This window comes from Pogona vitticeps, chromosome 4, assembly GCF_051106095.1.
Source record: "Pogona vitticeps strain Pit_001003342236 chromosome 4, PviZW2.1, whole genome shotgun sequence".
Taxonomy (NCBI): domain Eukaryota; kingdom Metazoa; phylum Chordata; class Lepidosauria; order Squamata; family Agamidae; genus Pogona; species Pogona vitticeps.
Window position 1 is genome coordinate 226,188,048 of NC_135786.1, and position 27,843 is coordinate 226,215,890.

Here is a 27,843-nt window from a genome sequence, read left to right on the forward strand (position 1 = left end):
ACAGCACGACTTTTTCCTGCGTGGTTCCTTTCTTAGAGAGGGTCACACGTTATGCGCCGCCCAGAGTGGATGCACGTCAGATGGGCGGTATACAAACTGAATAAATTTTTAAAAAACTGTTCAAATTTTCTTGCCAACACCTTTCCAGCGTTTTAGGTCCTGCTGATTTTTTAAAAAGCCAGTACCAAGTATACCTTTATCCTTATGCTATGTACAGCACTTTATATTTGTATAGGTATATAAGGTAATACCTTAATATTAAAGGACCACAGAGGTGTTAAAAGTGGACATCCACCATTATAGTGAATAGAATGAGGGACTAGGATTCAGGAGACCTGGGTTCAAATCACTAATTAGTCACAGAAGCTCACCAGGAGGTGGGCAGAACACCTTAAATATCTCACCTTGAAAGCCCTGTGAGGGTCACTATACCTCGTTTCCGACGCACGAGATATTAAAAGAGCTTTTCTGGACCCATAAAAAGACTACGGTTTTCAATAATTAGGACTGAGAGATAAGCTTGGGAGTTAAAAGGCGCCGTTTGATGCCATGTTTGTTTAGCAAGACTGGGATTGCTTCTCCCAGTCAACAGCCCCAGGGATGGAATCTGAAACCCACAAGAAAAAGGACCTGATTTGAAAGCTCCCATTTTGAAAGTTGGCGCACACACCTGGCTATGCTGTTTTTGAACAATCCCCCTTTTCAATTGACGCGCCTTATTCAACGTCCTCTAGCGCTGCTAAACCTGGGGGGGGGAAGCTATTTTAGAAACGAAAACCACAATTCCCAGAAGGCATTGCGTCGGATTGTTCCACGCTGAGAGAGGGGATATCCGGTGCCGCTGCGCTGCTGCGGACGCGGAAAGCTTCCCGCCTCGGTCCTTTCCCCCCTCCCCGTTTGGGCCGCTTGGCGTCTCCCGCAATAGTGGGCGGGTCCCAAAGGGAGAAGCGACGGTTGGGGCGGAGCCGGAGGGTTGCAGCTATTCAAGCAAAAAGTGGCGGCTGCGGCAACCAGGAGGATGCAGAGTTCGGACCTGGGCAACAAGGAGGAGGGCAAGATCTGGCATCGCAAGCCCTCCCCGGCTGCGCAACAGGGGTAACTCAGCCAGAGGATGGGGGCGGGAATCGGCTTTGATTTTGTTATTTTTTTTCCCCCTGTATTTGCTGAGCCAGCACGTTAAACAACAGCCATAAACATAGAGTGCATCTATACCCAAAGACAGTCTGTGTTAGAGGTTGCAGGCAGTATGGTGCAATGGTTAGAGAGGCACCGCAGACTTGAGAGATCAGTATTCACATCCACTAGCTAGATGTTAGTCGTACACTGTCAAGTCACCTCTATGAAGGAGTGACTTGAGAGTCACTTTTGGCTAATTTCTGGGTTTCGGACTAACCCACCTTGCAGGGTTGTTGTAAAGATGGAAAGGTGACATTCCAGAATCCATTGCATTCTCTTGAGCTTCCTGAAGGAAGGGAGCATACAACGATCATAAGTACACATGGTCTTGTAACACTTTATAGGCATTAGGTGAATTTGTGGAAGATGATTCTGTCGGTGAGAGCCTAACAAAGTTTCTGTGTAACATAAGAAAAATCATAGAATAGCGGGACTGAAGGGGCCTATAAGGGCATTGAGTCCAACCTTCTGCCCAATGTAGGAATCCAGATCAAAGTACACCTGACAGATGATTGTCTCGTTTTCTCTTGCATGCCTCCAGCACTGGAGCGCTTACCACCTCCCATGATAATCAGTTTCATTGCCATACTGAACTAACAGTTAAGAAGTTTTTTCTGATATTCAAACCTGGCTTCCTGTAACTTGAGCCCTTTGTTACATGTCATGTACTTTGAGATAATCAAGAACAGATCCTGCCCCTCCTCTATACGACAGCCTTTCAAGTATTTGAAAAGTGTTATCGTATCACCCCTTGGTCTCCTTTCTCAAGGCTAAACATGCCTGGTTCTTTCAGTCTTTCCTCATTGGGCTTGGTTTCCAGCTCCCTGATCATCCTTGTTGCCCTCCTTTGAACTTGTTCCTGTTTGCTAGCATCCTTCTTGAAGTGTGGTGTCCAGAACTGGACACAAGACTCAAGGTGAGGCCTAACCAGTGCTGAATAGAGGGTATCTAGTACTTCATGGGATTTGGAGGCTATACCTCTGTTAATGCGCCATGAAATAGCATTTACTTTTTTTGCAGCCGCGTTGCACTGTTGGCTCACATTAAGCTTGTGACCTATAACAATTCCAAGATCTTTCTCACTCATAGTACAGTTGAGCCAAGTATCCCCCATCTTATAACTGTGTGTTTAGGTCCCCCACCCCCAGTGTAGAACTTTGCACTTATCCCTGTTAAATTTCATTCTGTTGTTTTCAGCCAACTGCTCAAGATCTTTTTGAATTTTGTTTCTGTCTTCCAGAATATTAGCTATTCCTGCCAATTTTGTGTCATCTGCAAATTTAATAAGCATTCCTTGCACCTCATCATCCAAATCATTAGTAAAAATGTTGAAGAGCATCAGCCCGAAACTGAGCCTTCTGGTTCCCCTCTTATTACCTCCTCCCAGTTTGGGAAGGAACCATTGATAATCACTAAGTACAATTCTGTTACTATGTACCCACCTAATAGTTGTTCTGTCCAGCCCACACCTTGTTAATTTGCTAATCATAATATCATGGGGCACTTTGGCAAAAGCTTTGCTGAAGTCAACTTACATTGTGTCTACAGCATTCCCACCATCTACTAGGGAGGTTACCTGATCAAAAAATGAGCTTAAGATTAGTCTGGCAGGAGTTGTTCTTGACAAATCTATGTTGGTTTCTATTTATTACTGCATTCGTTTCAAGGTGCTTGCCAAGTGACTGCTTTATAATCCTTACTTTCTCCCCAGAGTCATCGTAAATATTATTCACAGTACCACAGGCTACCATTCCAAAACAATACGCTTCTTGAATGTGGCATTTGATAGCTCTGGAGATTCGTTACTTGCTGGTGATCACCAAGGCAACATCTATGTTTTTGACTTGGTGGGCAACAGGTAAGATCTGTGTATTTATTTTGTTCATGTTTTGGCTTGCTCTTATTTAAAACACATAAATTGTACTATATGGATAGAGGGATGCACAGATTTGCACAGTTCTAACCATGATGTGAAGGAATGAGTTTTCTCAGCACTCTTTGTCTGCTCCTGGTATATTCATGTCTCATTATTTACATACCTAGAACATTCATTTCTTGAGAATTTCTAATATCCTGATTCCTGGATATTTGAGAAATCTTCTAAGCCAGAGGTCCCCAACCCCTGGTCTGCAGCCCGGTGTCAGTCCATGGCCTGAGCCGGACCAGGCCGCGGAGACAGACCTCCCCCCCCGCACTCACCCCCACACAGCTGATTTGCACATGTGCTCCAGCACACCCATGCAAGCGCAACACAGCTGTTTGCACATGAGAGAGAGCGCCCACACAAGCACTGCACTACCATTTGCACATGCACACAAGCATGAGGCGTGCCCCGCCTTCCCCAGCTGGTCTGCGGGGTGAAAAAGGTTGGGGACCCCTGTTCTTAGCCACTGGCATCAACAAGGCTATTTTATATGACTGTCCTTTTTTATCACTTCATGAAGGGCCTGTAAAATGCTCACAGGGGTCAATCCTGGGACATTTACTTATTGGCAGTTGCCTTGTTTGGCTGTGTAGCTGTTATGCTTTCCTTGTACTCTGCCAGAATTATTCTGATTTGTACAAACAGGTTCAGCTTGGTTCAACGAACAGCACAGGCTAGCACCGCACTGGCATTTAATCTTCGCAGAAAAACAGAATTCCTTGTGGCTCTGGCTGATTATTCCATCAAATGCTTTGATACAGGTAATAGGCACTATTTATGCCACTGCTGGTCCGGTCATTAGTGTCTGTAGATCGCTACAGTGCCAAACATGTTTTGGGCTAGAAATCTCACAATCCCAGGGTGGGGATGGGGCTTCTGGGACTTGATGTCCAAAACATCTGGAGTCGCACAAGTTGCCCACCCTAGGCATAAAACATCCTTCCCTTGCCTCATAAGGAAAGCACTCTCCCTCCTGAGCAGACTTTCTAGATTTTATCCATTTTAATCCTGTCATTTAGGTGTTCTTACTCTCCCCTGCAGATACTAAAGAACTTGTTAGCTGGATGAGAGGGCATGACTCTTCAGTGTCCTCAGTCTCAGTTCATGGTTCTGGCCGATACGCCATCACGTCGTCTGCAGATACAGCCCAGCTTTGGGATCTTGACACGTTTCAGCGGAAAAGAAAGCTGAATGTTCGCCAGTCTGTGGGTATCCAGAAGGTCAGTTCCTTTACTCTCTTTGTTGAGTTTGTTCTAAAATCCATAACAGTTTGTATGGTCATCGGGCACTAAAGATGGTGAAGACAAAGCTGGCCCAACTGAAGTAGATTTCCCTTATTCCAACCTCCTCCAGATGTTGGCCTGCTACTGCCAGCATCCCTTACTATTGGCTAGAGAGCTGCTGAGAGTGTAGTCCAGCAACACCAGGAGGCCCAGATGTTCCTCACAGCTGCCTTTGAGCTGATCTCTTTACCTATCATTCTTTTCAAATATGAGTCCATATTTATTCCCAAAATTAGGGGGCATACTTCTTGAACTATAAATGGTCGTAGCACTGCTGGTTGGAGAGAGAGAGAGAGGAAAATAAAAAGATAGATAGTAGTGCTGATTGCAATGCATCTTGGATCAGGTTGGTGTCCAAGAGTGATATGTGATGTATTGATTAGAGATGGGTACAAAGTACTCCCTTCATTATAAGTCATCTGTGCAGCAGCACAGCTGCTGAGCATTCCTTTCCCCTAACCCCCTTGCTGGCATCTCCACTCAACAGGTGGCGTGCATGGCTTTGTCCCTCCCCATTGTGCCACTGTTCAGTACTAGCAGGAGTCCAGACTTCCCTTCTCCATCTCCTCCAGCAGCTGGCCACTCAAATGAGGAGGCGGGGCAAGGATTCCTGCAGCACTGCCTTTGAGAGGCCAGCTGCTGGAGGAGGCAGAGAAGGAAAGTCTGGGCTCTTGCCCGGACTGAAAATTGGATGATGGGGAGGGACAGCAATGCACACTGGCTGGTGAGTGGAGGTGCCAGCGAGGGGGTGGGGAAAGGAACACACGCAGCTGTGCTGCTGTGCAGATGACGTATGATGAAGGGTGTGTGTGAAGTACTTCATGCCCATCCCTAGTATTGAAAACTAAGATTGTATATCAGGGCTGGAGAACCTGCTGGTCACATAGGTTCTCCACCTAGCTTACAGTCTGCCCGCTTAGAGCCCCACAACAGGTAAGCTTGATGGAAAAACCTCTCTTCTGAGTTTTTTTCCAAATCTAATTATACTGCAGAGAGGGTTCAAATTGCAGAGGGAGAGTTTGTAGCAAGAGAGAGTGCACTCTGCCTTCTTGTCATCATACGGTGCCACTCATATGCCCATATCAAACCCTGCACAGTGATTAAACTTGAAAAAAAAGCACTGCAGTGGGAAAGCATTGTCCTATCTTAATTGCCGGGTGGGGGAAGGCATCCATGTGTATGACAGACTATATATCGCTTAGGCACAGTTTTTAAAAGTTACTTCTGAGGCAGCAAGTCCTCAGATGTCCTATACAGGATGATGACTGGGGGATTCGGAGATTTTATAATCCAAAGAACAACCCCTTTTCCCAAACTCTTTGCTTTAGCCCTGCGCACAGCTGTCATCAACCCCTGCAAGTTTTCAAATCTCCCTAATTTCCTGCAGTTCCTTTCTCTTAATGCAGATCTTGTTGTGATGCAGAGACCCAAGCTGTTCCCAGCCACCCTCATTTTTCAGATTCTCAAACTATCGTCTGGAATCCCCGTCTGTGTATCTTGCAGGTCATACAGCCTTATCAAAGGGTAGAAATGTAAGGGACTAGCTGTAGTTGTAATATGCAAGTTCAGCTTTTAAAAGTTCTAACCTCATCTTTGTCGTGATGTTGAAATGTGCCTGTTTTAAATGATCTTTTCTGTGTATTCTTCCTGTGTTTTTAAGGTCTTCTTCCTTCCCCTAAGTAACACCATTCTCAGCTGCTTTAAAGATAACTCTGTCTTTGCTTGGGAGTTTGACACTCTTCGCTGCAAGTATCAGCTGCCATCTCCCATAGAAGGTTCCGCATTGCGCTACAAAGTTTTTGCTGTTACACGGTAGGTGTGACCTTCAAGCATGCAAAGGTCTGGATAGGCGGTGCTGAGCCATGGTTAAATAAAGTGTTGTTTCTATCATCAGGCCTTACTTCTTTGTTTTGTTTTGTAGAGATGGCTGGATGAATGACAGTTCTGTCTTGTTCTTGTTCTTGGTACAGAGATGGCCGGGTCCTTGCAGCTGGCGGCAAATCAAACCACCTTCATTTGTGGTGTCTGGAATCTAAACAGCTACTGAGAATAATCCAGATGCCAACTAAAGTACGAACAATTCGCCATCTGGAATTCCTTCCAGATAGCTTTGATGGTGGCTCTAATCAAGTGAGTAGCAGAACTGACAGAAAAAAAGGCTACCAGGTTATTGGCTAGCTTCCCAAGAACTGGTTCTTGCTTTTGTTTTTATCTTTTTATTTTAATTTAAAGTTGAAGACAAACTTGCCACTTAAAAAGTGGAAAGGGTTACTTCACAAACATGTAAGAGTTGAGAACTGTTCACCCTCAGTGGAGCAAATCCTCTGAAGTAGATTTGGGTTTTTGTTTTGTTTTGTTTTGGGGTTTTTTGGTTTTTTGTTTTGTTTTGTTTTTTTGTCTTTCTGTATCCTCAGCCAATGGGAAAGGATTGTGGGAGTTGTAGTTCCAGTTGGGAAAAGCATAGTGTGCTGGTAATATACCACCCATTGCACTTAAAAGAACTCTTTGAGCAGTTTACAATTTAATTATGTATGCTACACATTCCTCCCCAGTGACCTGGGTACTCAATTTACCCATTTTGAAAGAATGGAAGGTTACCTGAGTCCATCAGGCTCAATCTTAGGTCATGAGCAGAGTCTTGACTGGAATATTGCAGTTTAACCATTGTGCCACAAGGCTCCTCAAAGGTTTTCCACCTTCAAGGCTGTTTTTTGTTTTGTTTTTATGGAAAGACCACCCAATTGCCACTTCGAAGAAAGAAAAAGAAAGAATCTTGTGGCGCTTTATAGACTAACATATTGTATTGGAATGAATTTTCATGGACTCCAGTTCACTTCTTTAGATACCAGAGTGGGCTGAAGAGAATGAAAGTTTGTCCCAATTAAACTTCCTAGTCTTCAAGGTGCCACAAAATTCTTTATGGCTTTTGTCACAAAAGACTAACAGGCCTATTCCCCTTAAAGCCTTTGCTTTCAAGATGGCTGGGACCACCCCTCTCTTAACAAGATATTCTCTTTTTTTCTTTTTTTGCACCTGCCAGTGTTTGGTTACCCTGGTGGGATGCTCTCCTGATGGGCTGCATTAGAACAGGCATAGATAAGATTCATAAAATAAATCAGTAATTTTATACCCTTACAATTGTCCTCCAGGTTCTTGGACTGCTGAGCCAAGATAATATCCTGAGATTTATCAATATCCAGACATGTAAACTTCTCTTTGATGTTGGCAGTCACGAAGAAGGAATCAGTACAGTTGCCTTCAGCCCGAATGGAAGATACATTGCAGCAGTCATGGAGAATGGTAGCCTTACCGTATACAGTGTCCAGGCACTGACACAAGAATTAAATAAGGTAGAACTGTGAAATGGGTTTTAATGGGAATTAAATAAGGTAGAACTGTCCTTCCTTCACTGGAAGGACAGATCCTGAAGCTGAGGCTCCAATACTTTGGCCATCTCATGAGAAGAGAAGACTCCCTGGAAAAGACTCTGAGGAGAAGGGGATGACAGAGATTGTTGGACAGTGTCACCGAAACGATCAAAATTAATTTGACCCAACTCCGGGAGGCAGTGGAAGACAGGAGGGCCTGGTGTGCTTTGGTCCATGGGGTCACAAAGAGTTGGACATGACTTAACGACTAAACAACAACAAAAATTGTGAAATAGTGTGAAAGGTGGAAGCTTACTTCAATCCATTGGGCCTAATATTTTCATGAAGTGGGAGGGTGGGACATACAGCCCTCCATAGACCAGCCCACCTAGAGGGCATCTCACTGGGGAAAGCGAATTCAGACTGTAGCGAAGACTAGTCAGACATTTCACATATAGGCTGGCTGTTTGGGAAACAGGTTATCCTATTAGTCATTTCCCAAATCTTGTCCTTTTCAGCCTCCCCCACCTTTGTTTAAAGCGATAGAAGACACGTCCAGAAGCAAGTTTGACACAGCCAAGCTTCCAATGAGAGTGACATCCAGAGTCCCGGAGAGGCCATGGAAATCAAAAGGGGGCAAAATTCAGACAAAGGTGCTAAGACCACAACCGGATATGTCACATGAGGATAAAGAGGTAAAAAAAGGGGCTAAGGCTAAAATCTGAAAGGGTATCTAGTTGGTTTGTCTGTAGAAACCTACAGAATTGCTGAGGTACTACTTCCCCCCGGTTACTGAAATCAAAATTAAAAAGAAGGCGTATGTAGTGTCTCAGTATCCAACAGTCTGCTGCCCCATCAGCAAACTCCTGTTATACTCAGCAAAGGTTCCCCAGAAATATTAATGAAAAGTTTCATCTTGTTTATCATCCTCCAAGCCTAGCTGGAGGATTAGAAGTTGAAATCATCTTAATTACTTTTCAAAGAATGTATTTCAATAGGTCCTCTGTTCATATCTGTTCACATAGGAGGGAAGGCTTTAATGATTGGTTTTATTTACATGCTTAGGCATGTCATTGTATTATATTGGGTTTTTAAAAATATTGAAACAATATTAGTTGTGTATAAAAACTGAAGAATGAAAAAGAGAGAAAATTCGATTTCTTAGGAACTCAAACGGAAGCAATGTATAGTGTGGCGAGGGCAACCTGTGGCCTATGGATTGCATTCTGCACCTCCCCCAGAGCCCATGCCCGAAATTTTTTAAAAAAAATATTTAAAAGGTGTTTTACTCAGAAAATTCCCTTGTGCAATACAGTGGGTGAGGGTATAATTTTTGCTATCTTCTGAGAAGCCCCACTCACCCCAAAATAAGAAAAAAATATTTTTTTTCCACCACTAGAAGGCACAGCAGAACATTTTCAGTCAAAACTCCAGTTTTTGTAAGGAAAAAAATGGGGCAAAGATCAGAGGAGAAGGTGCCACTCTCCAAAATTAAGGGATATGTATGTGGCTCCTGGACCTCTAGAAATAACTTATCTCTGAGGTACACACCACCATCTTGTCCTCACTTCATTACAAATCTCCCCTCCATATTTATGAAGAAGCAGCTGATCGTGGAAAACAGAAGCTTTCAGTTAAAGACACCAAAAGTTCTTAAAACCCTGTGGTTGGTTGGTTGGTTTTTGCCTGCCTGTACAAGATAGGTTGGTACCAGTGCTGTATTTTGTTAGTGCCAAAATGCACCTGCCCCACAAAAAATTAAAACTGAGCAGAAGAGTGATGTAATCATTGCAGGAAATAAACTTTTTTCTGTTCCAGAATGAGCTGCCTGAGGGACTGAACAAGAAACGGCTCCAGGCCTTGCTGAAAGGATTTGGGGAGTATCCGGCAAAATACAGGTTCGTAGGTGCAGACGTCAAACCTGATTTCCGCCATTTTGGCCAGGCAAGCAAACATGGGCTACCTCTCCCATTTCGTGTCCTAATTTCAGGATGTTCATTTGGCGGTCCCTGCTTCATCTCCCAGAAAATCACTTGGCCTTCAGCAGCTTGTTGGATAAAGGGACTCATTCAGCATTTGTGCACCTTCAGAGCGAATATCCTATTAAGAGCAGGAAACTCTTGAGAGTCTTGCAGAGGTAAATGTGGGAATGTCTCGGGGTGTTAAGGGGTTGGGTGGCGAAGGGGAGCCTTCCGGTATTTCAGTTCAATGACCAGTTGACTGTACATAGGGGGCAGCCTCATTTGGAGCCAGACCAATCCATCTGTCTTGAAAGTGCCACCATGAAGAGTTTTGGGTAGGATTTTCCCCCCTAAACCTACCGAGAAATGCCAGGAGTTGACCCTGAGATCTTCTGTATACAAATCATACACTCACATGACTGAGCTACTCCCCTGCTATTGTTCTGTTTATGTATGCATGATCTTTGCAACTGCTTGACTCATGATGCTATACAAGATTTGAATTCAGCTCCCCCTGAGGAGTCACCCGTTTTGGTATACTGTAGCATACATTTTGGAAAATGTGTGCAATGGAAAACAGTTTGTTGCAAGTTCTTGTTCGTTTCTTAGATTTGTATACCTCCCTTCAATATGAATATTCTTGAGGTTGCTCACCGTAATGAAGATAACACAGTAGAATTAAGCAGTTCAGTAGTAGAAGTTTAAAACAGCAACTTAAAATGGGGCTAGCCGAAGACCTGATCTGTATATGTGGTAAGAGTTATGGGTAAAACAGAATTCACCAGTTCAGATTGCAAGGGAAGAGATTACTGTATATTTTTGAAGGGTCCATTGTGTTAAACATCCCTTCAGACAGGAAAGCTGTTAGGTTTGGGGCCGTCAAACATTTGCTAAGCAACTGCTTCTCTCTGCATATAGGACACTGTCTGCACTAGCTCACTGGTCTACCATCTTTGGTGAGATGCCCTACATCCCTCTGCTGGCCTTTCCATTTGTCAAACTCTTTCAGAACAATCAGCTCATCTGCTTTGAGGTGGTTGCTACAGTAATAGGTAATGAAAATTTCAGAGTAATGGAATGTAATATCATGAAGGAGAAGGATATGGCTGGTTGGAATACTATCAGATCACTATGACAAAGAGCAGGCTGAAAACAAGAGTCAGCAACTAATTCACATGGTTCAAAGGCCACCAGTCCCTCTATCCAATCTTGCCTGAGCCAGAAGACTCTCGGACCTTACAGGATATTTCTGAGGCACTAAGAAATCAAAGCCAGAAACCTTCTGCTTTCTTACAGTCATAGGCAAAGACCAGTGTACGCTCTATAGCATGCATACTCTATAATGTGTGTAGCTAGTAGTCAAAGAGTAGGAGATTGGATTTATTGTCAAGGCAAGACCCCAGTAGTTCAAAAGACTTCACAGAAAGGCCCATATTGGAGGGGGGAGTTCAGTATTCTTTATCCCTATGGTTTGTCCACTAACATCTTGTGCCTGAATTTGCCATTTGTGGGATAAAGCACAAGATGTATAATTCACATGTTGTTGTTGAGTAATCAAATGAGATTTTGCTGGTTTCCTCCTTTCCTTCCTTTCAGTTAATTGGTGTCAACACTGGTTTGAATTTTTCCCCAACCCTCCAATCAATGTCCTCAGTATGGTGGAAAACATTTTGGCACATCATGACAAAGAACTGCTTCAGCATTTCATGAATTACAATATAACATCACAGGTAAAGAGATGGTCAACTTAGCTATGAGGACAGTGAGACCGGTACTCCACAGAGTGGTAGCAGAGAAGTTACCCAGAATAAGACGAGTAGAGCAGTGTCATCAGCTGAAGTTCAGTTTCACCGAAGGGACTTTTAAAATGGCTTTAATGTATTTCTCCCTTACCTTGGTCCAGCTCGTGCTGTAGGACAGAAATTATGCTTCATAGGAATTTGTATGTTGGTCATTTTTGCTCTGCTGCTGTGTTTATACTAATTTTCTCCATATAAATGTATCAAAATGTCCTGTGTCTTGGCTGCTTCTGGGATTTCAGTTTTTCCCCTTCCTCTTAGTGACCTATAATTCAAATGTACACAGTTTCTTAAACTTCCTCATGACATATAAAGGATTTTCGAGCAGATGGCCTGAAAAAAGTTCTCTCGGATGGGAGGTTGAATGTTATTCTACAACCCCAATCCTCAAACAGTTTTCTTCGAATAGTATCTTGGGCATTATCTGGAAGTAACAGAATACAGTGGTGCCTCGCTTAACAAGCGCACTGTTTAACGAAGAATCCGCATAGCAACCCATTTTTTGGGTTCGCTAATGCAATCGCATTGATGTTTAGATAGGCTAAACATCGCATTGCGATCATTTCTGCACCCGGCGGCCATTTTGGGAACAGCTGATTGGCGGTTCCAAAATGGCCGCCGGGTGCAGAAAATGGCCGCCCACCTGCTGCTTACCGAGGGCGCGAAAATGGCGGCACTATGGAGAAACTTCGCAGAACGGTGAGTTTAAGAGCCATAGGAACGCATTAAACTAAGTTTAATGCGTTTCTACGGCGTTTTTCGTTCCGTATAGCGATGTTTCCCTATAGCGACGGTTAATCCGTAACAGATTAACCTCGCTATGCGGGGCACCACTGTATAGCAAAATTTAACTCTGAGTGAACCAGGCTTGGGCTGTTCATTCCTTTGCTCAGACAACGCGTGGGAAAATGAGTCACTGTTTCTTTAAATCAAATGGCATTTGTATCCTACGTTTCTTTTAATGTACAGTATTTCCTGAACCTATTTTGGGAAATAAAGAATGTATTGATTCATGTGTTTAAACTATTTTTATCCTGCCGTTCAGCCAGAAAGACTCCCAGAGTGGCTTACAATACAGGGCAGTCCCTGCCTGCAGGCTTCCAATCCAAAATAAACCACAGGGAGTGAAAATGTTGAGGGAAGAAAAAAAACACAAGCTCGGGCACCAGTGTTAAATGCTGCGTGGTTGACGTTACACAGGAATCCAAATCCTTTTTGATTTCATTCATCAAGCCATTCACCGAATGATAATTTGGTCCTCAAGCCCAGTCATGAGCACAGTAGAAAAACCCAAACCCTAACTGCCGAATTAACAATCCCATAGCGGGTGGCAAAGCTGCTGACAGCACCGTGATCCCGGTTAATGTTAAACCGCTTGGAACAGTGCAGAGATCGGATCGGAGCTGTGCTTCCCACCTCTCTCGGTTGCAGATCTGCCCTGGTTTCTAGAGTTCTAGCTTCCCTTTGGTTATTCCTAATATTCAAACAAGCCTTTAATAAACATGAGCCATCAAGTCAGTCCTAACTTATGGGAACCCTTTTCAGAGCTTTCCAGGCAGAGAGTATTTAGAAGGGGTTTACCATCCCCTTCCTCCGGGAGCGCCCTAGGACTGTGCAGTTGGCCCAAGGCCACACAGGCTGGCTCTACTTGCAGGAAGCACAATGTGGATTTAAACCTCTGGCTCCATAGCCAGATACCTAAACCATTGACTAGTCAGCTAAACAGGGCTTTAGCGGCTGACTTTTCTTCTCATGCATCTTTGAATAAGTGTGCCATATATCTCTTAGACTGCTATATTTTTAAATTTCTCTTTTAATATTTTATGTTTATTATTATTGTTGTTGTTGTTGTTGATGTTGATGTTGTTGTTATTATTGTTGTTATTATTGTTATTATTATTACCTATTAGGTTTATGCTTGGCCACTTCTGGAAACCATGTTCTCTGAGGTTTTGACGAGGGAAGAATGGCTAAAAATGTTTGATAATGTCTTCTCTAACCACCCTGCCTACTTTCTGATGGTGGTTGCTGCGTACGTTATCTGTTCCAGGGCTCCTTTACTTCAGTGTAATCAGAAAGAGGACTTTGAGGTAAGGGCCATGCTGTTTGAGTTTGGCATGAACATTTATATCTGTGGGACCTAGTTCACTCTCAGGAAAGACAGAAATATGTTGCGTTGTAGCAACAGCCTCAAAGTAAAAGCAGTATGTTGTTTGCCACTGCCACAAGAAATCCGGGACTTGGAAGCGTGTGTGCAAAAGTAGTAAGTGGGACACCATATTTCTTATTTTTAGCATAAGGTAGGGTGGGCAGAGTTCAGAACTCCAGCGCCACACATAAAAAGGAAAGGGAAAATTCAACAACTACTGTATTTTATTCGCGAAGGCTTTCACGGCCAGGATCTAATGGTTGTTGTGGGCTTTTCGGGCTCTTTGGCCTGTTCTGAACGTTGTTATTCCTAACGTTTCGGCCACAGAGTGCTGTCCTCTGAAGATGCCGGCCACAGAGACTGGTGAAACGTTAGGAAGAACAACCTTCAGAACACGGCCAAAGAGCCCGAAAAACCCACAACAACCAACTACTGTATTTCTTGTACCCTCTAGTGCGGCAGCTGTGCTGTGTTTCTCCCACACAGGCTCCTGTTTCAGACCAAGAGATTCACAACTAGAAGTGACTTCTGATTATTTCCGGTTCTGTAAAAAGAGTGTTTATGCTGAAAACAGGTTGCAGGGCCAACAGTGTGGCAAAACTGTCCTTCCTGTGTGTCTACTGGAAACACCATGTTGTATGGTGAGAGACATGGGAGGCTTTAGAGCAGCAGTTCCCAACCTTTTTAACCCCATGGGGGGAAGGCAAGGCACTCCCTGCGCTCGTGCACATGCATGATGGAGCGGGCGTGCTCTCACATGGGCAGGCGCTCGCATGCGCAAAGAGCAGCATGGGGCAAAAGGGCACTCGTGTGCGTGAAGGGGTAGGGGAGTGCTTGTGCGGGCACAGGTGCGTGTGCATGCGCAAAGAGGCTGGGGGGGTCTGTCTCTGCAGCCCGGTCTGGCTCAGGCCACGGACCGGCACCAGGCCATTGGCCGGGGGTTGGGGACCTCTGCTTTAGAGGGTGCTAGAAGTGGGACAGCCCTCCAAGGTTCAGACCTTTGGAAATTGTCCAGTTTGATTTAGATGGTAGAAATCTTTGGAAAAAAGCTGTGTTCCTTGATTCAGGAGATTTTGGAGATTTTGAACAACATTCAATCAGATCACTTGTCACACATTTTATTCCTTTTCCTGTTTTCTCCCCCCAACTGTGATCCATCCTTCTTTCATGGCAGTATTTTTTCCATCATCGTAACAACCTGGACGTCAGTGTGGTGATTAAAGAAGCCTACCACCTCATGAACTGTACCCCGGCAGAGATCCACCCACGCCATATGCTGGAGGATTTTGTGCCGCTAACCAAGGGGCAATACCCGATATTTAACAAGTATCCCAAGTTCATTGTGGATTATCAGTCTCAGGAACGGGAACGAATCAGACAGGATGAAATTGAGTACCTGCGAGAAAGGTATTGATGGCAACCGAGCATTGGAGCATGTAGAGGAGAGGGCTGAGGCAGCCTGTTTCCATGGCAAGAGTAAAGAGTAACTCAGGTTATATCCTAAAATGGGATGTGAATTAAGAAACTAGAATTCCAGATAAATTGGATAAAATGATCTGATCCGGTCTTGCAAAGCAGAATCCGACTGCATACATGCCCACATACATTCGTAGGTCAAGATCCAAAATATTATATATTTATGTGTTGTGCATATTTATTGGCTAGTATTTTGTTGTCTAAATGCAGAGTGGAAAGGAAATCCTATAATTGTTCCGCCTGGCTCTGCATCATGGGGCCATTTTCACACTGGTTTACCACATCAGTGACACAGCTGGCCACCAAACTGTGAGCCTGTCAGAGCTGGAGAGGTGCTTAGGCTGTTTGCCCTCTGCTCTGCATTCAGGCAATGAGATACTAGCCACTGTCGTTTAAATGGTGCCGAAACTGTTTCGAGATTGTTTTTTTAACATTGTTTATACATGTATTTTAATGTAACCCAATTAGAGATGTTGTTCTACCAAGTGGAAGACAAACCCTATCAATAAATAGGGCAGCAGCAGAACCAAAGAGGCATATCTTGCTCCACACATCCAGCCTGGTCTGTTCAGGAGGTTCTTTGCAAATCTTATCTATGAACCAGTCCAGAGAGTTCAAGGAAAGCAACTACAAAGCATTCCAGAATTTAAATGCTCTGCCCATTTGGGTCATCCTCTCTCTGAATTACATATACAGCCTGGAAGCAGGTGGAATCATGATTACAGTCCACTGTAGCCAGAATCCTACCGGTTGTTTACAGAAGCACACAAGAGAATGCAGAAGTTGCCATCGTTAATGGCAGCGTACCGACAAGATGCTGCTATGTGTGGCCATGGCAGTGTCTGCATTTCCTCTTCATGTGCCAGAATCCTGTATCCTGCATGCAAATATACATTGCATAAATGGTTTTCACAATTTTCTGGCCATCTGTTGTGCACTCAGGCACACAATCAAGTGCATGAGCGGGGCGTGTCCATGCACAACAACCAGCCAGAACGATTGTTCATATCAGTCATGCCAATTTGATTTACAGTGTGTAAACCTAACATGACCGGAGCACATACTAACCAGTACTAGTAGCCAAAATGGTATTATCTAAAAGTGAAATCAAATGTTATTTCCTGCTTTGAGTGGGGACAGTAATGGGCTCGCTCAAAGATCTTCAAGCTGTATGGAATTTTTCTTTACAGACAGTTGGTTCATGAGATGGAAGCAAAAGCCATTGAACGAAGAGTGGAGGACGATGCTTGGTATCGGAATCAGGAGCTCCTACATGAGGCTGAGGAGCAAAGGCGGAAGATTTTGCTTAAGGAAGAGGAGAAACTAGCGGAACAAAGGCGGAGGTATGCTCTCTTGTGCGTTCTTTAGTCCTGCATGCAGACATCTTCAAGGAAGCTAACCTTTTTTTTCTGCATGGATTGGAATTAGCTTCGTGTTATGCAAAATGTAGATTGCCCATCTGGAATACAATTAGAAAGCATTCTCCCTTATTGGGTCACACAGTCCATGGTTAAGGAGCAGCAGATGCCAAAACCTTTCCATCATGTTTTGTCATGGCTCCGCTGCCAAAGGTTCATTTGTTCTTGCCTTTCTTCATTCAACTTGCGCCTTGGGGTTCGAAGGCTCGCGGCCGTGAAGCGGGAGCTGAAAGTGAAAGAGCTGCAGTTACTGGAAGCGGCAAGGAGGCGTTTCCTGAAATATCAGCAAGACCAGCGGGAAGTGGAGCTCAAGCGGCTTGATGATGAAATTGCAAGAAAGGTAACCTCTTAACTCTGAAGTAGTAAGCGCAGCGCTGCCGAGAGTGCCAGCGTTTCTGCGGGAGTCCGCTTAGTGAATTGTCGTCTTTCCCTGCTTATTATCCAATATGGAAACTTCTCATTTCTCTTCTGGTGGAGGTGTTGAGGCTTTGTCTTGCCAGCTGTGTGGCATTCTGATATCTAAAATTGGCTATACGGCTTCCCCCACTATGAACACTCTCAATATATGCTATACACTGGTGCCTCGCTTGACGACGTTAATTCGTTCCAGCGAAATTGCTGTAGAGTGAAAACGTCAAGCGAAATAAAAAGCCCATTGAAATGCATTGAAAACTGTTCAGTGCTTTCCAATGGGCTGAATACCTGCTTGTCCAGCAAAGCTCCTCCATATGGCGGCCATTTTCGGGTGCCTGTTAAGCGAAAAATGCCTCCTAAAAACAGCGGGGAGCCATTTTGAGCAGCCGGCGGCCATTTTGTAAGCCCGACAATCAGCTGTCTTGATCATCATAATGCGAAGAATTGGTTCCCAAAGCAGGGAACCGATCGTCGCAAAGCGAAAAAACCCCATTAAAACATTGTTTTGCGATTGCAATTGCGCTCACAAAAACATCATCGTGAAGCAGATTCGTCGTTATATGGGATAATCGTTAAGCAGAGCACGACTGTATTGATACAGTCTTTTGGCTACAAAAGTAAAAAATGCCCCTGGCTCTGTTGGCATGACTTTTACTCATCTGCTCTAGGCATTGATGAGAGAGGAGGAAACAGCAGCTACCGTTCAAGATGTGGAAGTGCGACAGATGGAGCTTGAATCCCAAAGGCGGCTTTTCGAACAGGTGCGGCACATGATGGGGTATTATCTAGGAAATGCAGTTTTAGGCTTTTCACCCCGGGTTATACCTTGCCCCTGCGCTGCACAGCTAGTTTAAAGGAGGACACCATGCCTGCCAAGAAGAGGTTTGATTCTGCTTGGGGAGAAAATGATCTTGGTGCCAGCAGGTTGCTTAAAGAAAGGATTTCCAAAGTGTTAGTCCTGCCCCTTGTCGCAAAAATAGGTGACTTTGGCCCGTTATAACCAGGGGTGAGCAACATAATGACTATAGATTACCTGCTGTGCCGCCAACCATTTTACCAGCACAAACACACACACCATTGAATTTGCTGCCACAGTGATGGTAGCAAAGGAAGTACAGTTTTTCCTTGAAATTTCTCACTGTGGCACCAACTTTCAGCAGCACCTTGCTAGCACAAGAGCATTTTAACATACACTGTCAGTTTTGTGAGGAGCACAAATTGATTTGTAAGCCAAACTGTGTTCCCACAAGCTTCCTGGAAATGCTGAGCAGGGCATTTGACTCAATGGTCTTATAGAGATCCCTTCCAACTCAATGATTCTGTGTTTCAGAACAAGACGTGCAGACCCCATGAATGTTCTTTTAAAGCAAAACAGTGTTTGTTTTAAAATTGGTTGGGGTTTTTTTATGACCATGGCGTGTTACGGGGTTTCAGCAAGACAGGATTGGTAACATGATACCCCCACCCTGGCAAGTTACCTGTCCTGCAACATATTTATAAGTTTGTTAAAGAAGGGAGTAGAGGAAAGGGTTTGCAAAGAGATTTAAATAGGAGAATCAGCCCAGCGATGCTGTGATTAACTAACATGCACCAACACCATGTAGATGAATATGTAGTTCCAATGCCCACTCTTTGGGTAACTTCAAACGTGCTATCAAAGAGAACCTATGACCGCATATCACATCAGATGGAAGCAAAGTCTTCCTAACCAGTCGTGTCATGTTGAATGACTACCTCTCCAGTTAGGGGCAGCTCGCCTCCATCTGATCTGATATTTGGGATCAGGAACCAGTAAATATTCCACACCGGTCTCTTCACCAGACTTGGTAAAGGTAAAGGTTCCCCTTGACAATTTTTGTCCAGTCGTGTCCGACTCTAGGGGGCGGTGCTCATCCCCGTTTCCAAGCCATAGAGCCAGCGTTTGTCCAAAGACAATCTTTCCGTGGTCACATGGCCAGTGCGACTTAGACACGGAACGCTGTTACCTTCCCACCGAGGTGGTCCCTATTTATCTACTCGCATTTGCAGGCTTTCGAACCGCTAGGTTGGCAGGAGCTGGGACAAGCAATGGGCGCTTACTCCGTCGCGTGGATTCGATCTTACGACTGCTGGTCTTTTGACCCTGCAGCACAGGCTTCTGCGGTTTAGCCTGCAGCGCCACCATACTTGATACCACAGTTATCTCTGTTTTTTTCCATTTGTCAGAAACTTGTCAAAGAGCAAGAAGCCACAACACGGGAAGTCAAAGAAGAGCTGGATACCAGCCGGAGGAAAGCTGATCTCGAGGAACGCTTGGTCCAGAGGCTCATTGAAGCTGATCAGGATGGGGAACAGAGAGCTCAGCAAGTAAGAACCTGCAACTCACAAGATACCCTTACTTGTTTTTCAGTTTTGTGCTGAGATGCTCTTAAGTTCTTCCTGTTGCTTTTTTTTAAAGTTTGCTGATGGAACATGGGCTTTTCCTTCTAAGATTAGAGAAAATTACTGATAATTGCAATTATACACAAAATAAACAAAAGTATTGGGGTCACTGGATCTACCCCGAATAAGTAGGTATAAGTCTGCAGCCTTAAATTCCAATGCCGTATGCCATAGACCTAGGGTGGGCAACCTGTAAATCATGGACTGTATGCAGCCCTTCTTGACACTCCAGAATAGGTTCTCATTGGTTTCGTTCTCCCTGTTCTGTTGGTTCCCATAGCAACAAGGGTCTTTGGGTTACTCTTTTCTTGTTTCATTAAAAAAGGGTTCTGAAGAGGCCATTCGGGAGGGTAGCTTGATGGCAGGGTAGAAACTTTGCAAACAGAAGATTCTAATTGCAGTCCCTGGCATCTGTCATTTAAAGGATCAGGTAGCACATGACTAAGCAGTTGCAGATCCCTCTCTGATATTCCTGAGGACTTCCTACCAGTCCAAGGTAGACAGTACTGTGAACTACAGGAAAAAACGACATGGTACATATTGATATTATTGATCTTGGAACTTTTCCAGGTTGAGCATTTGTTCTTCTAGAAATGATAGGCTTTCCACTGATCTTACCGATACTTTTCTTACCATCCATATGACGTTAGATTGTGTTGCATAGTACAGTGCTATTTCCTATGACTTTTTGCTCTTTCTAGTATTTGCTGAATATGCTTTATTTATAGTATGACCTTGTTTTAGGGTGAAGTTTGGAGCTATGATGCTACTGTTGAAGGTGATGTCTATAGTGAGAGCTTTCTGGTCAGAAACAATAGCTGCAGCAGAGAAACTCAAGCAAGGCAACCAGGCCACTCTGGGTGGCTAACAAGATAACACAATATCAAAACACAATAAAAATAAACTAAAACATACATTCATTCAAACAAATACAATAACCAACGGGATAAATTAAAACAGATGGCTATGAAAGTGGTAAAAAGGATGATGAAAGGGTGGTAAAAAGGATGGTAAGAGGGAGGCTAAGATCTCAAAAACATCCCTGATTGCTCTCTAGTTGGCAACTAAGGACGTGTTTTTTGATAAGTGGGTATTATTCGGTTTGTTTGTTTTTCTTTTTGTGCATGTAAAGATTTTAAATCTGAAAATTTTAATTATTTCAACTTTGGATTTTTGATGTTAATTTAGTTAACTCTTTTTTGGTTTCATTTATTTTTTAATTCATGCTGTGGGATACTTTGGGTCTTGCTCTAGAGGAAGACCCAATATAAGTGAAATATTATAAATAACTCAGTAGCCTATGAGGAGTTTTTACTGATCCAAAGGGACTGGGCAACTAGCTGTTTATGAGCCTGGGGCCTCCTGAAAAAGGAATGTGTGCAGAGTCCCACAAATCAATCTCTCCCTGACAAGCTCTGTCTGACCATAGATGGTTGAAGAATGTTTGGCCAAAGCCAGTCAAGAGCAGATCGACACAGATTGGCAAACTCAAGCTCTGCGAAAGCAAAGATTGGACGACATGGATCGTGAGGTACATTATCGAGAAATAGCAAAGCTCCTCCATGAGAGCAGAGCCACAGAGGCCGGACTCCTTGATGCAATGAAAGCAGAGGAAGCCAGAAAGGTGAGTGCCGAAAGGTAAATTTGAGCATCCATCTGCTTTAATCCATCCATGGCTGGACAAAAGGACGTGGAGTCTCTACGTGTTGGTTTGTTGCACTGATACCTTCCTACATGCGCATGGTAGTGTATGTTGCTGTTCTCCTCCCAACAATTCTCTAAAGCAGAAGATAGGCCTGGAAGGTGGATTGGTCTCTGACAGAGGGACTCAAGGAGAGGTTCATTGCTGTGTAGGACAGGAAGCTTCAATGTCCAGATGTTGGACTCCAGGTCTCATTATCCCCAGCCTGCCTTGCCAATGGCTTGGGCATTGTGTTTGTTAACAGCTAGAGAGTCAAGTTCCCCAGTCTTGCCTTAGACTAAGGTAATTTGCAGACACTTCTCAGGCTGTTAAATATATTTTGCAGTAGTCCCCCAAATTGTCAGTGTTTGTAAGAATCTAAAAGTTTGTTTAAGACACTTCAAAATACTGTCATGCTATGCTTTGTTATGATTTGTTATGGGATGGGATGAGATGACACTATGCCATTGAATTATTTTTAGTGGGGTTTAACCTGGGTCTCTTTCTTCCTCACCCCACCCACCACACCTTACTGGTCTTGTTAACAGGAGACTCCTGCTTTGTTTTTCTGTTGTCACAGAGGGAGGAAGTTCAGGAGAAGAGAGAGCAGCTGGCAGAAGCGAAGGCAGCTACTGCTGCTATGGATGCCAACCGGAAGCGCTTTCTAGAATGTGAAATGAATGATGCAATAGAACTAGCCTTAAAACTCCAGGACGAAGATGGCTATTTTGGTGAGCGGATAAGCCTTCTGCACGCGGTTAGCCTGTTTATTTAAGACACTAGTAATGTATAGATCTCAGTGTGGTGCGTACACAAAAATTAAAACCTGTAAATTTGACAGGGCAGAAAAATGCAAGCACAAACACACAAACCAACTTGAAAAGAGAAGGCTGCATCCAGCGTAGCACAAGTAGACCTTTCGCTTTCTCTTCCAGAGCAAATAAGGGGGTTGTACAAGTGGCTGCAGGGACATGGGAGACTGTTTGGCTGATGGTACTTATATTTCCTGTAGACAATGGAATGCAACCTAGAATAAGCTATAGAACAGAATTATCAATATGTAAAAGGTCCTGAAAGCATTGAAAAGATAACAGACCAGGCAGATCTTTTACCCTCTTAATCCAAAGGAGAGTTTCCTCCTTGTGGCTGGAACCGTCCCGAGTGTGTGGTGTCTCCAGGCTCAGGACCAGAGGACATCCACTCCAGTGGAGTGTTGGGAGAGTGAGAACAGACAAAAGAAAACATTTATTTACCTAGCGTGTGGTTAGTCTGTGGAACCCCTTGCCACAGGATGGTGTGGTGATGGCATCTGGCATAGAGGCCTTGAAAAGGGGATTGAGTAGATTCCTGGAGGAAAAGTCCATCGCAGCTGATGAGCCATGATGGGGATTATAATCTCCAGGTTTAAAAAGAAGGTACCTTAAAATGCCAGATTCAGGGGAAGAGGGGTATCAGGAGACAGCTATCTAGTGGTCTCGTGTGCTCCCAGAGGCATCTGGTGGGGCCACTGTGAGATACAGGGAGCTGGACTAGATGGGCCCTTGGCCTGATCCAGCAGGGCTCCTTTTATGTTTCAGTGTTCTAAATAACCACTTGCTGTACAGTTAGGAACTACTATGGAATAAAGGCCACAGTATTGATCTTTGGCTGGGCATATCAGAGTTTCAATCCTCAGTCAATCGTAAGGTCATTGAGTGGTTGAATCAGAATTTAGCAGAATTATTCTTAGAATAAAGTCAGATAACCTTCCCTTCACACCACTCTAAGTACGCTGGAGAAAGGGAGAACAAACCGGATAAATAACTAAAGATAATATACTGTGTATTTTGTGTGCCTGTTTATCTGTCTTGCCATCATTCCTTCCTTTGATCTAATGCAGGATTGGGGAACCTTTGGACATCCAGATACCGTTGCTGAATAACGGTAGGATTTTTAGCTCAGCAACATCTGGAGGGTCCCATGTTCCTCATCCCGTTTTGCAAGGTCTGTCAGCTGGATATAATTCTGTGACTGGCAAAGAGTTAGAAGGGAACAGTGTGTAACCTGCTCTAACCTTGTCATTACATTGGTGCCCCGCTTAATGATTACCCCGTATAACAACGAATCTGTTTCACGACGATGTTTTTGCGATTGCATTTGCGATTGCAAAACTATGTTTGAATGGGTTTTTTTCGCTTAGCGACGATTGGTTCCCTGCTTCGGGAAACGATTTTTCACTTTACAACGATTTTCCAACCGCTGATCGTCGGGTTTCAAAATGGCCGCCACTGTGCAAAATGGCCCCCCGTTGTTTTTACGACTGATTTTTTCCTCTACAAGCACTGGAAAATGGTCGTCCTATGGGGGATCTTCGCTGGACGATTAGGTATTTCGCCCATTGGAACGCATTAACCAGTTTTTAATGCGTTTCAATGGGTTTTTTTTAATTTCGTTTGACGACGATTTCGCTCTACAGCGATTTCGCTGGAACGAATTAACGTCGTCAAGCGAGGCACCACTGTATGTGAGTGTCAAGGTTAGGTTGAAGCAAGGCATCATCACTGGAGCTCCTCAGGGAGACATTCAAAAATCTTCACTAATGTAATCAACACGACACTCTGAACATTCCTGACATCATCTGATTTTGGAAGTTAAGCGTGGTCACACCTGAACAATTTTTGAATGAGAGACCACGAGGGAATATTATGCATTGCACTGAGGAGGAGAGCCAGCTCAGTGGAAGAGCAAGTATTTAAATCTAAAATCAATCCATGAGAGCTCTGAGTAGGGCTAAGGAAGAATCCTTCCTGAAACCCTGGAGAGCTGCTGCCAGTCATAGTTGACATCACTGGGCTAGGTAGGCCAATGGTCTGATTCAGTACAAATCAGTTTCTTGTGCTAATGTGGGAACAGATCAAGAAAGGGTGTGCTGAGAGTGTGTGAAACCCCTCCTCAGTGTCCTGCTAATATTCAAAGCATGACTCGGTATGAAGCTATTGTTTACTAACTGCTTTTTTAAAAGGTATGATTTTCGTTTTGACCCACAATAGGCAGTTTCGGTAGCCTTTTGGTTTAAACAGATCAAATTATTTCTTGGCCCTGACCTTGCTTGTGACCTAGGAAGACCCCTGTCTATTTTCTGCAGAAAGACTGCGTGATTTGAGAGCTTCACACCCTCAGCAGCGTTTGGAATCCCGTCAAGCGTCCGTTAAGGCTCCATCACACCCTGGCAACGTCTGCTTGAACGATTCATCAGGACGAGACTCTTCAAGCCGCTGTAAGCAAAGAACAGAGTCTTTGAAAGCAAATCTAGGTGTAATGTATATCACATAATTTGCTTAGGTGTAGCTTTCTTTATTATTAGAACCAATAAAAAGATGGTGTGAGTTTTTGAATTGGGCAGAACTCCTCATCAGGGAACAGAGTACAAAATTGTGGGGGGGGGGCAAGTTACAGGTTCAAAACTGGTCTGAGGCTTTAAGTACTCAAAAGTTTATGGCACCTTTGCAGATCTTTTAATAGTCTTAATAAAAAGTATTAACCAGCTGTGCATTTTGTTGGATCACAAGGTCTAAAGTATGAAGTAGACTTGTCTGTGAAAGCTCACATTAAAATATAGCGATTAGTCTTTAAAGTGCAATGATATGTCTTTATTTTTATTTTTTGTCTGACATGCTAGCACAGACTAACAGGGCTACCTCTTCTAAAACCCGATTTTTTTCCTCTTATTTTGCATACATAGTGGTCCCGTTTGATTTATTTGCTGTAGCCAGATTCGTAATATGAACTTTATCCTATTCTTTCCCACTTCAGTACATTAATACTAGTGGTGAGAGATGGGCCAGTCCAGTTAGTGAACACTGTCTCATGTGGTTCTGTTTTGCACTGACATTTCTCTGTAGGCATGTTGAGCACCATTTTTCAGTTGAAAGGGAGAATTCAAATATCAGAAGTAAAAGAAGCATTTTCTCAGTACAAGAGTATCAGGCTGCCTTAGTAAAGTACTCGTTGAAAATTTCTAAATCTGCGGAAAACCTACAACAACCATCTCTGGCAAAGATTTGCAAAAAGGCTTATTCAAAATTTGTAAATCTCAGAACTTTTCTCCTTTTTGCTTTGCTTCCAAAAATTCTAAAAATGAGTATGATATACTATAGAGATGAGTACAAATCGCTTCATGCCCCCCAAAAATCGTGCTGCTTATATACTGCCCCATAGTGCTTAAAGCACTCTCTGGGCAGTTTACAAGTTAATTACGCAGGCTAAACATTTTCCCCCACCCCCCTGCAAACTGAGTACTCATTTTACCAACCTCAGAAGGATAGACAGCTGAGTCAACCTTGAGCTGGCTACCTGGGATTGAAGCCCAGAGTCGGGAGCACAGTTTTGGCTGCAGTACAGCAGTTTAACCCCTGCACCACGAGGCTGGGTCATTGCGAGTTGTCAGCATGACACCACAGATGCCATACATTCCCTTTCCCCACCCTGGCTGGTTCCCCTTCTCACCAGCCAGCATGTGCTGCTCTTCTCCTCCTCTTTGAGCATTCGACCAGTCCCAGCGGGAGTGCATGCTTCTCTCCTCTGCCACCTCCAGCAGCCGCCCACTCAGATGAGGAGGCGGGGCAAGGATTCCTGCAGCACTGCTTTTGAGTAGCCGGTTGCTAGAGGAGGCAGAGGAGGGAAGCACACTTCTGCTGCAACCGGGTGGTTGCGTGAAAAAGGGAAGACGAGCAACATGCGTTGCCTAGTGAGTGGAGGAGCTGGGCGGGGTAGGGGAAGGGAACAACTCATGACAACCTGGCACGAAGCAATTTGTGCCCATCTCTAGTATGCCTTTTCTTTGCTGAATCCTTGCTGATCTGTGCATTAAAATACCCTGTGTGCAGTTGTGGTTTCCAATTAAACACATTTGCTACTTTGATCTTGAAAAGATGCCAGACCATGCTTTGAGCTTGTACCACCAGAGTTGTAATTAAGTTCTCTTCATTCCAGTTTCTTTAAACCGAGGACGGCAAGATCTGGAAAATCGGGAGCGGGAGCTGATGGCCGAAGTCAGGCAACTTAGGCAAAAGCTCATGTCACAAGCTCGAGCAAAACAGGCTCCACCTGTGGATGCTCAGTGGAGCAGCTGAAGTGACATGATCCAACGGCACATGGACTTTCCCACTGAGATTCTAATTAGGAAGCCACAGAACTGATTTTACACCATTTATTTGTACATGTATTTTTGTATGTAAGAATAAAAGGTTAAATGTTGCAACTTGATTTTTAAAATATATATATTAAATAAATGTACTTTTTTTTAAAAAAAGGACACTGATGTTTGTCTGCGAAAACTCTCACAGTATTGGTCATACTGCTGTATAGACCATCTCTCTACCTCAAAATAGGGGATCTCTCTTTAACAAAGTTTAAATATTCTTTATTCAGCCCCAGCGAAGGGGTAGTATTGTAGGACCTGGATGTTTGCTTTGAAGACAGGCTGGCAGAGCAGATACATTGCATGTACAGTGGTGCCTCACTTAACGATTAACTCGTTAAATGATGAAACCGCTTGACGATGAAGTTTTGCATTCGCAAAATTATGTTTTAATGGTAAAAATTCACTTAACGATCGGTTCCCTGCTTTGGGAACCAATTTTTTCGCTAAATAACAATTTTGAAACAGCTGATGGCAGCTGATGGCCGCTGATGGCTCTAAAATGGCCGCCCGCTGTGCAAAATGGCTCCTCGCTGTGTTTTCAGGACAGATTCCTAACTTTACAGGCACCGAAAATGGCCGCCCTATGGAGGATCTTCGCTGGACGCTGAGGTATTTAGCCCATTGGAACGCATTGAACCAGTTTCAATGCATTTCAATGGGCTTTTTCATTTTGCTTGACGAGGATTTCGCTTAACAGCGATTTCAACTGAACGAATTATCCTCGTCAATCGAGGCACCACTGGTATTTTATTTTATTTTTTTATATATTATTTATATGCTGCCTTTCTCCTCAAAAGGGACCCAGGTTCCCTCTATGACATTCTCAGGTCAGGTCCCAGCCTTGTAGGCGGGTCTTGAAAGAAACCAGCCTGCAATCCTTGAGGGTTGTTTTTGTTATCACTGTCAACAATATCAGACAGGGTGGAGCCAAGCCTCTGACTTGCTGGAGCCCCTATTGGTTATTCTAACCATCTTTAGCATGTTCAGTTTGGCTTATCCAGCTAGAGTATTTATTTGTACCTCTAAAAGTACTTCGTCCTGCACTGATTGTATTAGTATTTTCCCCATAATCTGTGCGATGTCATATTTTATTTGGTTTGGTGACAACAGTGACAATATCCATGCTTTCTTAAACTTTTGTGTCGCTGCCGCCTTTACGATTTATTTTGTTTTGGTACTCTGAGGGATGGAGTTTACTGCTGTGCTATGTTCAACACAGTTCGTGTCCATATCGGAGGTCTCTTCCAACTGGAAGCTTTTAATTGGCAGACCCAAGTTATTATTTTTTTAACCAAGTCCAGAGAAGACGCAGCAGCAGCAGCAGGAGGAGGATGGATTTCCAATAAGGATTACGAAGACCTGAAGAGAAACAGTTCTGGAGATGTGGCTTCCAAATGGGAATCCAGACAACCCTCAATTTCCTTTCAGACAAAATATCAAGTAAACATGACCATTTAGGTGGAAGGGGTGTCACAAAAGGAGAAGGCCTCTATAGGTGGCAACGTAATGGGCAAATGTTGCCCATTTGGTGCACCAATCTGCACCAAAAGGACCAGCGCAGAAATGCCTTGAGTTCCCACCCATGCTTTGA

General features: G+C 43.9%; 1 protein-coding gene across 1 annotated transcript; it reads left to right on the forward strand.

Moving 5' to 3' along the window:
- Positions 1 to 915: 915 nt before the first annotated feature.
- TBC1D31 (TBC1 domain family member 31) lies at positions 916 to 26,360 on the forward strand. The gene is made up of 22 exons (XM_020796570.3): positions 916 to 1,095; positions 2,888 to 3,034; positions 3,746 to 3,861; positions 4,142 to 4,320; positions 6,044 to 6,195; positions 6,354 to 6,513; positions 7,533 to 7,733; positions 8,270 to 8,446; positions 9,570 to 9,649; positions 9,742 to 9,888; positions 10,631 to 10,764; positions 11,309 to 11,442; positions 13,422 to 13,601; positions 14,835 to 15,067; positions 16,327 to 16,479; positions 16,759 to 16,894; positions 17,637 to 17,729; positions 19,174 to 19,314; positions 20,819 to 21,013; positions 21,651 to 21,801; positions 24,195 to 24,326; positions 26,042 to 26,360. Exons 1-22 carry the CDS (start codon positions 1,019 to 1,021, stop codon positions 26,179 to 26,181), a joined length of 3,258 nt encoding a protein of 1,085 aa, XP_020652229.3. The 5' UTR covers positions 916 to 1,018; the 3' UTR covers positions 26,182 to 26,360.
- Positions 26,361 to 27,843: the final 1,483 nt, after the last annotated feature.